The sequence below is a fragment of the Monopterus albus genome, unplaced genomic scaffold (genome assembly GCF_001952655.1).
Source record: "Monopterus albus unplaced genomic scaffold, M_albus_1.0 scaffold28.1, whole genome shotgun sequence".
NCBI lineage: Eukaryota > Metazoa > Chordata > Actinopteri > Synbranchiformes > Synbranchidae > Monopterus > Monopterus albus.
This window is the reverse complement of record NW_018127908.1, coordinates 3,386,816-3,400,069: the sequence shown is the minus strand read 5'-3', so window position 1 is coordinate 3,400,069 and position 13,254 is coordinate 3,386,816. Positions and strand designations below refer to the sequence as shown.

General features: G+C 39.4%; 1 protein-coding gene across 1 annotated transcript; it reads left to right on the top strand.

Moving 5' to 3' along the window:
• The first annotated feature begins 5,434 nt into the window (after window positions 1-5,434).
• On the top strand, window positions 5,435-12,853 carry prkacbb (protein kinase, cAMP-dependent, catalytic, beta b). Its single transcript, XM_020595829.1, has 10 exons — window positions 5,435-6,045; window positions 9,119-9,180; window positions 9,264-9,392; window positions 9,622-9,720; window positions 9,798-9,880; window positions 10,045-10,171; window positions 10,260-10,355; window positions 11,228-11,350; window positions 11,497-11,661; window positions 12,639-12,853. The coding sequence occupies exons 1-10, from the start codon at window positions 6,000-6,002 to the stop codon at window positions 12,762-12,764; spliced, it is 1,056 nt and encodes a 351-aa protein (XP_020451485.1). The 5' UTR covers window positions 5,435-5,999; the 3' UTR covers window positions 12,765-12,853.
• The last annotated feature ends 401 nt before the right edge of the window (window positions 12,854-13,254 follow it).

The window sequence follows — 13,254 nt, the reverse complement described above, 5'->3', positions numbered from 1 at the left end:
AAGCTGACATTTAAAAGAGCTTATTGCTGTAGCTTTCACTCTGGCTTTGATTGTCTTTGCTTTGATCTGGTTTGGGGCGGCCATGTTGTGCAGTGTTATCCTCCCATAATCTCTGCTATCTCTGAAACGCTGCGGTAGAAAGACACCGACTGGGTTTTTCTGCCTCTGCAATATCTTTACCCTTAGCATGAAGCATGAATCACTTTATCTATCCATTAAAAACTGGAGAAGAACAATCTGAGTCATCACTAAATACATCCAAAAACACACGGTTCAGGCTGTTGAGGAAGAAATTAACACATTCTTAGTATGACTGGCAAGATGACCCAGACCACTTTCTTGCCATCCTTTGCACTTTGACTTCTTCATGCATACCCTGCTTTGTTAATGAATGAGCACTACCTTCCCTTCAGCAACTAAAACAGTGCACTGCAGGGGAGCTGTTATGTGCAGTTTTTTTCTAGGGGGGATTTTGGAGTGCTAGCACTAAAGCAGAACTTCAAAGGGATATTGTGCATCTATCCCAAATTAGCTGCCTGAGCAACTGTCTGTGCACTCTGAGACCATCCTCTGTTGGTAAGAATACATTATCTTGAAGCTGTAAAATTATAGACATTTATGTTGTATAGTGCACCACTGAGCCTGCCCAAGGACAAAAAGCTTGTATATTCCCTGAATGAAGCCACAAAGGAGACCTGGCACAGTGAATAGAAACGGAATAAAGACAAGCTTTTATGGCTTTTAAATAACCCCCACCGCCACAGATATATAAGATAGCTCTTGATGCCCAGAGCTCACCCTGCTTGAAGCACAGGAGCGGGGGCTTCTAGCTGTAAATGAGTATCAATACCTGAGCATCAAAACAAAAATGGGAAGATGGGAAGTGAAGATCAGGCACATTCTGCATATTTGTATAGCTCATGTTGGCTCCCACTATTGTCACTTCTGTCAAGTTATAAACATCTTAATAAAAGCTGCTAAAACCAAATGAATTTTGCTAGTTATAAAAGCCAACTTTAGGCCTTTGCAACAGATCATTTAAGCTTCTTGTCCAGGGTCCAAAGTACATATTCAACAGAAATTTATTCACTGGGAGAGCTGTCGTGTTGAAACAAACTTGGAAGACCTCCTGTAGTTCGCACATGATTTGTATCAGCTGTATGTCATTAAACCATGAACATTTACTAGGAGTGTGAACTACAACAAAGACAGGACCTACACCACACTGAAAAATCTGATCAGACTGCAGCTGAGGACAGTACAACACAGTCCTCAGTGCTGTTTTTAAAATCTTAATTACATAAACAAATGCATGATTAAAAATTGTACTGAAGCTCTGCGCCAGCTGTGTGAGGCAGGCTGACACAGCTGTATACATGTGTCTTGGCACACTAAATCAAATGTCCCATTGTGCTCATCTGGAGTGAATTAGGCTGTGGGAGGGAGGGGGACCTAGAGACTTTGGTATACAGAGGAGGAAATGGGTAATGTCCTGGAAACACATGCAACATCCTATTAGGGGCTGGTGACTGATAAAGAGGAGATAACTAGATCATCACAGCCTGCCTGCAACTTCTCCTTTCTGTCTTTATCTCACAACCTTGAAAGACATGCTGATATATACATGTTGAGGGATATGCATTGATCAGCTTTCTTTCTTTTTTTTAAATGAGTAACATTACAGTAAATCATGTTTGCACTCTCCAGCTCTTAAAATGATAACAGCAAGCTTGCCATTGCAATGTAGCTGGTTTGAATCTCAGCAAGAAAAAGGACATTTAGGGATCCAGTGACAACCAGAAGCTGGAGAGCAGCAAATATCACATACCCCGCTATCTATAAATTCAGCTGATGTGCTGTGGAGGAAGGCACTCAAGCCCCAACTACTGTATTGGCATTGGCCAGTAGCCAACAGAGGAAATCTGTGGTTGTAATAGGCAGCTCCTGTGTGAATGTGTTGCAGGGTATGTCTGAAATCCACATACTCTACCTGATATTTCAATTGCCTGGACAAATAAATGCTTAAAAACAGTGTTAAGCTGTTTTATACTAATCATCTTTGTACATAAGTGAGCCTACATTCTTGGTTACAGCAACAAAATTATCATAATAATTATTGTTTTTGTGATTAAAACTGATTGAATGCATCCAACTGAAACCATACAGCAGAATCTATAGTTACAGCTCTAAACAAATCATATCTGAATGCAGGAAAGATACGGCCCTTCTTTCATTCATTTACGGGCATAAATCATTCTCTTTGAAGCACAGCCGAGTCTGTTTGCAAGGAACATAAGAAAGCCAATATGGAGAGCAGCTGGTCATTTGGGGTGAACATGACATGTTGTTTGTTGGGAAGAAAATGGAAAGAAAAGGAGAAAGAGACAAGAGAGACGAAACAGATGAGTGTCACATTCAATAACCAAAATATCTTTTCCCAGGCTTCATGCATTTTGTATGAAAAACAAAATGAAGTACTACAGTATAGAGAGAAAATATTCAATTTTTTAACCATCCTGCTGTACACAGATCTAACAGGATACGCTGTGCTACCAAACATTTGTAGCAAAAAGAGCAACTTCCTTGCATTGGTTTGTAAAATTCTGTTTGCAAATCTTAAATTCACACAGCAGACAACCATCAGACTTTCATCGGCAATCATGCATTATGACTGTAACCACTGGACAAAGAATACAAAACTGAAAAAACAAACTCAGATCAGGAAAATAAATGTAAAAAAAAAGGCAAATCACACACAGAAGTGGCAGAGGGTTTTGTGCAACAGAGATCTGCTGCCCTCTTGTGTAGAAAAGGATAACTGCACAAATTGATGCTTGTCAGCCTGAAGAGAGTGCTCAGTAACAAAAATGTGCATTGTCTGTCTGACAAGAAAACGTTTCAGTAAAATGACAGTCTAAATAATGCTAGGCACAAATTTCCTATTGTGAATGCAAATGGGTGAATTACACACCATGTAAATATTCTGAAGATGTTAAGAGTGTAAATGTGAGCAATGTCAGAGTGAGTAAGAGCAGGGGCATACGAATACAATTAGATATTTATTATAGAAAATGTATTTAAGGAATAAATACCACAATCAAGTTTTGCCTTCACAAAATCAGTATCTTTTTTTAAATCGCTTCTGAAAATGTTTCTTTTGAATAAAACCTTTTTAAAGAGCATTCTCTTCTGTACTGCTTCTGAAAATGTTGTTTAATTGTAAACCTTTTTATAATTTTCTTCAAACCAGGACAAGTTTATGTCTAAAATATGTAACATGATGTATATCTTTTAGTTACATTTTTTATGTTGTCCTTGTAAAGCACTTTGTCACTTCTGTTACTGATACTGTAAGTGCTATATGAATAAATTGTATTACCAATTAGTATAGTAAAGGGGAATCTTCACACCTAAGGTTAAATTAGAAGATATAATAAGGTTCTATAATAGTCTCTTGTAATGCAATCCAAAGATGGAAAATAGATGCATAAACCTGAGAAATAGTGTAGTTAACCAGCAAAAAGCTACAACAGAGGTGAGTCTATGCATTAAACCTGTGATCAAACAGGAAACATTAATCATCAGAAGCCTTATCAAAATATGACAGTATGTCAGTGATGGAGGAACCTCCCATGCCTTGTGTTGGTGATAATTAGACCCATATCATATCTACACAGGGCTGAGCAGTGAGCATCCCAACCGCCCCCTCTAGCTCAGCTGTACTCTACATGACCCTGTGCCTACAGAATGCGTAGGCTTACTCCTGTTCAGCCAATCATTCCCAAATTCGCTGCTGACAATGGGCCGATGGGACTTGCTCTGTCAATTCAGCCTTTCAGAGAGTTGCTGTACATTATTCTGTTTTACTGGATACTTATTAATATTTTTGATGTGATGAAGTGAAAAAAACATTTAACTCTGCAGCTGGTGGATATGAAGCTATTTCACAAAAGTTTACTTCTATAGCACTTATATAAACCAGAGATTATACAGTGCTTTATACAGATAAAAACAGTGGAAAATGAACATCTTGATCAGTTGATATATACAAACATACAGTACATACACAAATACAAATAATTAAACACAACTAAATTAAAAAAAGAAAAAGAAATACAAATAAATAAATATTTTCCTCTCACATCCCGGAGGAGGCTGGGGACATGGTTTGGTTCAAATCCTCCATTGTAGAAGCAGCTACTCTGAGTTGTGGCCATAAGGTTGATGGTGGTAACCATGAGAATCTGCCGGTGGGCACACATTTCCAAAATGTTGGGACAGAGCGGGTTTACTACTGTGCTACATCGCCTCGTCTTTTAACCACACTCTGTAAATCTTTGGGAACTGCTTTAGTTTTGAAAGTGAACATTTTCCCATTCTACTATTTTACTTTTATTCTACTTTACACTAGAGTCCAGAGGCTTATCTAACATTAATGAAAGTTTGACTTTTATTTGAAGTGGAGTATTGTGACATTGTTTCATTATTACACGAATCTTGTTGTAGCCTATACAGCATGGGATTTGAGGATATTTAAATAAGATTAATTTCACTTCTTCCAACAATATTTCTAGCCCATTTTGTCTTAGGATTTATTGTTTATTTATTCTTACTAAGTTCTATTTATGTTTTAAAAAGTGTTGGTTTATCAAGTCATTGATGCCTGTCATATACATCCACTTGGAACTGGGTAATGCACAGAATCAAAGTCCTGCATTTAAAACTTTACTAAAACAAAAGTACAGAAATATTCAAACTATACCTAAAGTACCAAAAGTAAACGTGCTCAATATGCAGAATGGCACATTTTACATTCATGTATGTCATATTTTTTGGATTATAATTAGTGATGCATTATTGTGAACGCTGTATTTAATGTTACAGCTGGTAACAGTGGAGCTACAGTACATTATATGCTTATAAGTGGAATTACTGTTGGGCTTGTGCCTTTCCCACCATGGATCAGTTAAGTTTCCCTATTGTATTTAGTTTTACTAATTTGATTCTGAAAAGTAACTAGTAACTAAAGTCATCAAATAAACGTAGTGGAGTAAAAAGTAGGCTACAACCTTTAATTCTGAAATGTAGTGAAGGCAAAGTATGAAGCAGCAGAAAATATACTTATATACTTAAGTAAAACAGAGGTATCTCACAATTGTACTTAAGTACAGTACTTGAGTAAATGTAGTTATTTTTCACCACTGATAAACATATGTGCAGGTAATAAAAGGTGTTACTGTCATGGGATTAAACAAATAGTTAGATCATGTAAACAGCCTATTAGTCCATCCATCCTTCCATCTATCCATTACTGTGGCACTGTAACCAACTGGCTGGAGCCAGTCCCAGCTGACAACCACACACATTCACGTTCATTGCTGGGGGGCAATTTAGAGTCGTAAATCAACCTAATCTGCATGTCTTTGGACTGTGGGAGGAAGCTGGAGTAGTCTATTAGTCTTTGCGCCATAAAACTCCAGGTAGTGCAGGTGTGTACCCAACAGCAGCTGGATTAGTAACACAAATCAAACAAGTTATATTTAGCCTCTAGTAATGTCACGCAAACTGATACATACATTTGTGCCATATTTGTGATTTCAATCATAAAACTCCAAAAAAACGCGGAAGCAAGTGCGTTTGGGTATGTTCACACAGGTAGCTGTGTCCAGTCCGAACCCCGATAGTACACCGTCAATGCAGCCGGGTGTGGGCGATGGGTGGGGGAGCAGCTCCGTTGGAAACAGAAGTGACCGCTAGCTTCATGTCAACACACGGTCCTGAAGTCGCAATAGTGCAAGTCTTTGAGAGAGAAGGAGGGGGAGAGACTGACAGAGAGTGAGGGGACTGCTGGAAGGGACACTGGGTTTTATTTGCCTTTGAACCGGTCAAATCTAACGATTTTGCCAACTTTAAATAGCTCGGGAACATCCGCCGTAGGAAGGTTAGCTAGCCACCGCCACCTCCATCTCAGTCGGAGCGACCATCGGTTCTTCCACACTATGGGGAACGCTGCCACCGCCAAGAAGGGCAACGAGCTGGAGAGCGGTGAGTCCGGACTGTCACTTCACCTCAACCATGTTTTCACGCTGTACTTTGCCGTTTGACACTCACCAAACCCCCTCAAAGCAGCTAGCTAGCCTCTTATACTTAATGTTACTGTCCGTACGGGAGTGCCGTGCGTCAAACCCCGCACAGCTATCCACCAGCTCTGCAACACCCGCCCTTTACTTGAGGAAAATCGTCCACGCAGGGAGTTGTTTGTGTCATTTTGCACATAAAATTGGTTAAAGGCCTAGCTGAGGTAGCTAGTAGCAAAAAGACCCCGTGGATGTTGTGGTTTCGTGGCTGCGGGGGGGAGGGGGTGGTGGTTGGGAAGTGGAGCACTGTGTTCTAATCGAAGCCTTTTGTAGAGCTGTGATCGATATATTTCCCATACTGACAGTTTGAGGCGTTAAATAATTGTTTGTAACTGAAGCACACGAAGGCTCCAGCTTGATGACACGCTAGCCTGCTAACTTTAGCTATGAGGAGGGGGCGATTAGCCTTCAGAAGGCCCCTGTCATTTGGTTGCCTCTTGATGGTGGTAGCTGTTCAGGCCTGTACACATACTGTACGTTTAGCCGTGGCGTGTAGTCGCTTCCTGTCGAAATATTTGAATAAACCTTTCCAGGCTGACATCACCTCTTCATGTCTTTGTGGTGGCATTCTCACTTTATAACAATCAAGGAAACAGTCTTACGTTTGGCTGCAGCTTCTCTTCAGCTCAGCCAGCAGCATCAGAAACTTTGCACTGATTACTTAAATCTGCAGCAGTAAACCACAACAAATCCATGAGTAGTTGTTATAAATAGCCAGTAAATTCTACTTGGAGGCAGTGTGGGATTGTTTCTGCCTCAGGCTTCAGTGCCACATTTTATTCTTGGCCACATAAACAAAGCTTTCCCTCTGTACAGCACTGTAACCAAATATGGTGAAGAAATGACAAATGGCCTCTTTCCATTCATAAAACTAGAACATACTACTGCGTTGTCTGCATATGCACATTCACACAAACACAGTCTAATTGTAGCCCCTTGTCTAATCTCGCTGTGGTAAAGGTCTATCTAGGCTCACTTTTCACACTCAGCTTGTCATTGACCAGAGCAGCTTGTCATCAGACCTTGATCAGAGGACAAGGGTATTACAAACTTGGAAAGGTTTGACGCAACTCGGCCGAGGCTGGTGGTACTTTTGCACTCACTTTTGACGTGTGCAGCTGGTCATTACTGAGCATCCCATGCAATAAATCATGAATGTTTACCCGTGCCAGGTTGTAAATATTAAACCTGTAGGTGTTAATTGTATTTTTGCAGTTTGTTGCAACTTAAGTCGACTACTTTTTCTTATACCCCAGTAAACCTGCAGAGAGCTGTCAGTGTACAGTTATGCTCTTAGTTTGTTTAAAGTAACATCACATTATGATGCAGTTCCTCTTGAGATTTATTGACCTGTTGAGAGAGAGAGAGAGAGAGAGAGAGAGAGAGAGCTCAGTAAATGGCACCAACCAGAAACACTCTGGCAGGCAAAGATGATCAGATCAGCAACAGTTCCATTACTGCCAAGCATGTGCGTTCAGTGTAAATACCATCCGTACATTCTGGGCTGTGGCTGACTGTTAAACCTTTTAACTGCCCTGAACTGCTGATTGGTCTGGAGTGTAGCGACTCTGACAAGACAACCTGGTTACCTACAGGTCTGTTTTACACCAGATTACTAGTGTTTACACTTTATAGCTGCTATTAGTTGAAACAGCATAAACACAGGGAGATTAAACGGTGGACATTGTGACACCAATTTTATCACACTGTGCCCGTGTATTGTGTTTCACGCTGTAGTGTAACAGGACAGACTAGAATTAGCGGACAGTGTTATGCTTGTCTGGATGTCTTTTGACATTGCCCAGCTGTGGTGGATTTAGTTTTCCATTAAGGTGCAAAAGCTTGGAGAAACATTTGTGTACAAATTGTCGTATTTCATGCTTTGTTTTGTGAAAGTAAATCCATTATCTTCATTTAAATCTCTTCTTAAAACTCATTTTTATCTTATTCCTCTGAACTGATGGAAACTTGTTCTAATAGATTTGAAAATGTTGTGTAATTTTATCTTTTGTTTTTCATTCCTTGTTTAGGCATTGTAGTATATGCAGTAGATTCCACGTATGTTTTTTTTTCTCTAGTATGGATTATTATCTTTTGAATCTGATGTAATATGCATGACATTATGATCTACGTGTTCTTTAAATACCACAGTAGAAAGTCAGTTTCTGTTTAAATTCCTCAGCTGAATGTCAGCTCTGTTTTCATACCTGTTGCTTTGAGGCACAACATACTTCATGTTTGTTGATGTGATATACTGGTTTTTATGTACATGAACTCTGTATTTCTCTCTGTCTTCTCTTCTGTACCATCCCATCCGTGTGGGTGACTGTTCCTGCAAAACCATGGTGATCAATAGAGACTTTTGGTATGCTTATTCCTCCAAAAGATGGCAGAAAGGCATTGGTCTCATTGTGAAAACTTGGTAGATGTGCTTGCTTTTATCATGTGCCTTGATAATAAGTCAGTGTTTTTGTTATCCACATTCTCTCAGTCTGGATATCTGCTGTCTGTTCTGTTTCCCATACATCGGTTTGTCTTTGCTTACCATTCCTGTGCTGTGTTTAATACCTTTCCCCCAAACTGTATTAAGTGATGCACAAGATGCTCAGAGAAACCTACCCTATGATTTTTCAGGGTTGTGGTCTCCTTCCCTTTTGAATAAGGCTATGAAATAATTGAAAATATACTGAGTTTCTTGGCATGCATCACTAATCTGCCTGTTGTAAATGCAGTTTTTGTGTTTTCTCTTTATAACAAAGTATGAGATGGTTTGAAAATCATGTTTAATTTCTATCCAGATGAAAGCCGACTGCCTGTATTCTTTTCCATGAAATTACAGTTTAATTTTCATTTCCCACGTTTTTTCCCTTCCCCTTCTGGTACGATAGTATTTGGTATTTCTGTCTAAACCCCAGTAAGTTGTGTTGCTGAAGTGTGTGCTAACCTTTTTTTTTTAATTTAAAAAAAAATTTTTTTTTTAGTGAAAGAGTTTCTAGCCAAAGCCAAAGAAGATTTCCTACGGAAATGGGAATGCCCACCACAGGTCAGAGTGACGAAAATTTTATTGTAATGTTTGTAGTAGCGCCGGCCACAGAGTAGGCTAACGTGATGCTATTACTTCTTCAGAGCACAACATGCCTAGATGACTTTGACAGATTAAAGACCCTGGGTACTGGCTCATTTGGAAGGGTCATGCTGGCGAAACACAAAGGAACAGAGCAATACTTTGCCATGAAAATACTGGACAAGCAAAAGGTCAGTGGGAACATGTATGAGGCCCCATGGGACTTGAACTGTAAATGTGCAGGGATGTTAAAGGTTGGTGTCACTACAGTCAACACAACCCAGTCTTGTTGCATTGCAGAGGTTACTTAGGGACACAAGTAAAAATAAAGTTTCCTATCAACATAAGCTACAACATCTCTGTTGCTACTGTAAGCAAGATTTTCCTGACGAAGTCATCTCATCTTTTTTTATGTTTCAGGTGGTGAAACTCAAGCAAATAGAACACACTTTAAATGAGAAGAGAATATTACAGGCTGTGAGCTTCCCCTTTCTTGTCAAACTCGAGTACGCGTTTAAGGTAAAGTGTGCTCATTTAATAACTACAGTTTCTTGAATCCATTTTGAGCACGGTGTAAGTGTAACTTTATGTCTTAGGACAATTCCAATTTGTACATGGTGATGGAGTATGTTCCAGGAGGAGAGATGTTCTCGCATCTAAGACGAATCGGAAGGTTCAGGTGAATTACGCGTTATTGCACATAAAACATAAAGCGTCTTATTGTGCAGCTCTCCCTTGATTTAATCTTTTATTTTCTGCTGATTGGATCACTTTTTGAGATTGCTTGCAAATGTCTTTTTTTTTTTGTTTTCTTGACACATTTCCTTTCTCTTCCTTTTCCAGTGAGCCACATGCACGATTTTATGCTGCTCAAATAGTGCTGACGTTTGAGTATCTCCATTCGCTAGATCTCATATACAGAGATCTGAAACCTGAGAATCTTCTCATAGACCACCACGGTTACATTCAGGTGAGATAGAACGCAACAAATCAGAATGTAATGTGTCTTAAATGTCCACACTTTGCCCATGTATGGTATGTGTGTCCCTGACTTCTAGGTGACAGACTTCGGATTTGCCAAGAGGGTAAAAGGCAGGACCTGGACGTTGTGTGGGACACCGGAGTACTTGGCGCCAGAAATCATTCTCAGCAAAGTATGGATTTGCTCTGTTTTTTTTTTTTTTTTAATGCACAAATAAAATTTTTCTGCACTGACCCTGAAATTACAGCCTAACATTTTTAATACAAAATGCAACACAGTTTTTATTTTGCATTGCATTTTGTATTTCTGGGAGCATATTGTTGTTTAGTCATGTAATTGTCTTAAGATTAGTAATGGTCATTAGTCAGGTTTTTCAACACAGCCACATAGATGTTTTAAAGCAAGCAAACAAACTTCTTGTAAAGATTTCTTTCTAGACTGACCACTTTCACTGCAGAACAGTCATATAAGAAGAAATACAACGTACAATAGCAAGAGATGCCAATTTTTGAACTGCCAGTTGCCTCTGCAGACCATAGCCATGTTTCATTTTTGTGAAAGCAGCACTAATTGCATATTTTTTCAGTTTTATTAACAAAACTCTCACTGCACTGTGGGAGTAGTTCTCTCTCCTGGTGAGTAAAAGCTACAGTTGAAATTAGAAACTGTACAAATGAACATAAACAAGAAAATATGTTGCATAGAAGTATGTATAACAAAAGAGTAACTTTAAAAGCAAGGAACTTAAGTGGAATTTGTGCTATATCACAGGGTATCAGAGAGTTGCTTTTTTAACTTAGCAGCACATTACCTGCACGTTTCTTTTCAAACTTTATACTGTAGAAAAATTGAGAAGCATTTTTGTGCAAAGTACTTGCCAAAGCAACAAAAAGCTCCCTCACATAATGTTATTTGGTTCAGTTGATGATGTAGAAAGCATTTAGAGATTCCCTCTGAAATCCAAAAGATGTCTCGTTGAGGAAGTTAATCATCAGAATAAAGGTCTAATACCACTTCCACCTGTATCTGTCCTGACTGTTTTAGGGCTATAACAAAGCTGTGGACTGGTGGGCCCTCGGAGTTCTCATCTATGAAATGGCAGCTGGCTACCCTCCATTCTTTGCAGATCAACCTATTCAGATCTATGAGAAGATTGTGTCTGGAAAGGTAAGAACGTCTTTGGAAACTCCTACATCAAGGGAAAAAAAATCTGAAATGTTTGTTCTGCCTGTAGTGTGAAAATAAGTTAAAGCACGTTTAGGTGTATATGTCAACTGTAAAATTTTTTTTTTTTTTTTTTTTTCTCTCTTTAGGTACGATTCCCCTCCCACTTCAGCTCCGACTTGAAGGATCTGTTGAGAAACCTGCTGCAGGTGGATCTGACCAAACGGTACGGCAACCTGAAGAACGGAGTCAACGACATCAAGGGCCACAAATGGTTTGCAACAACAGACTGGATTGCAATCTACGAGAGAAAGGCAAGGCACCGAACACATTTCACAGTGACAAACAGTGTTACAGGAGCCCTGTAAAAGCCAAGTTAATTAGATATTGATTTTTTTTTTTTTTTCTTGTTGTAATATTCACAGCTATGATGCCACAACAGTGTTATATTATGCTATTTTGTTTCCAGAAAGTTATGAGGCCTGTTCACCTATTTTATTTAATGGTCGTGTGATGATTATTGTTTCCAAGTTCAGGGAGCACAGTATTTTTTGCTTGGTTGTGATTTTACAGCTGGCTAGTCGGTCAGTGTGGTGTTTTTCCCCACTTGGAAATCACCCAACTCCACCGCTGGCTATGAGGTATCAGTGCTACATACCATTTTGCAGGGAGGACAATAATAATGGAGTGTTTCTATTAATCAGAGTAGATCTTTAGCTCAGGCTTGAACATCATCGATCTGTTAATTCTGCCTAACCTAAGGTACTATACCACAAAGCTTTGTGAGACCCTGATCAGGCCATCTTCAGCCTGCTGCTAACTAAAACAACAAGGATATTTAAACTGCATCACATTAAAACATGATAAACTGCCAATATTTTAAAGACTAACAAAAGGCAATAGCACGGCAGGTAAAAAAAAACCCAAAAAAAAACAGCAGTAAAAAGATGTGAAAAATTACAGCCAGCAAAAGTGCTCCTTCAAGTCACCATTTACAAGCATACGCAAAACAAAATCCATGGCCTCATGGATGTTTTTATGCTGGGCCATATTTGAGATGAGCTAGTCTGGCTATGTGTCATCTGGCTATGTCTAAATGCACAAGAGTTTACAGTATACTGTAGCGGCAACACTCAAAGGTAGGGTGAAAATGCTGATATCAGAGTTTATCTGTAAAACAGACTCTTCTTCCTCTGAGAACAGCTTTCTTTTCTCTGTCATGGGTGTTTTTTTGTTTTGGTTTTTTTTCTGACTGGCAGTGTTAAAATATCTATTGCTCTCATTGTTGTAGGTGGAAGCCCCATTCATACCAAAGTGCAGAGGCCCAGGGGACACTAGTAATTTTGATGACTACGAGGAGGAGGAAGTCCGTGTTTCTTTAACAGAAAAATGCATGAAGGAGTTTGCAGAGTTCTAGGATGCAAGAACATAGATATATCAGGGACAATAAGGGGCTCTTTGCACTTCTCTAAAGACTTGGGATGGAGCAGAGACCATCATTTTTCAGATCCATTACATAGTCCCTTCATTCCACAAGGCTGAATGAGGTCGCCATGATACCTGGGTGCCGATAACCTCTCACTGTCACATACACCTGGTTATTAAAGCAGTCACCACTTTGTTCTTTTCTTTGTTTTTTTTGTATGTACCCACTATTCTTTTTACTTTTAAGCAGTTAGCTTTGAATATTGTTATTCCCTTTTAAAATGTGTTTTATGAGGAAAAACCGAGACGGTGGCCAATAATCCACACACTAACTTGTCTGTGGCAGTTTGACACACACTTGTGTCTGCTATGGGGTATTCCCTCTAGACGTCAGTGGTGTCTATCTAATGGCCCTTTACATGTTCACATCACATTGGCTATTGTAAAGTTCTGGCCAGCTTTTCAGATTTCATCCCCATGTG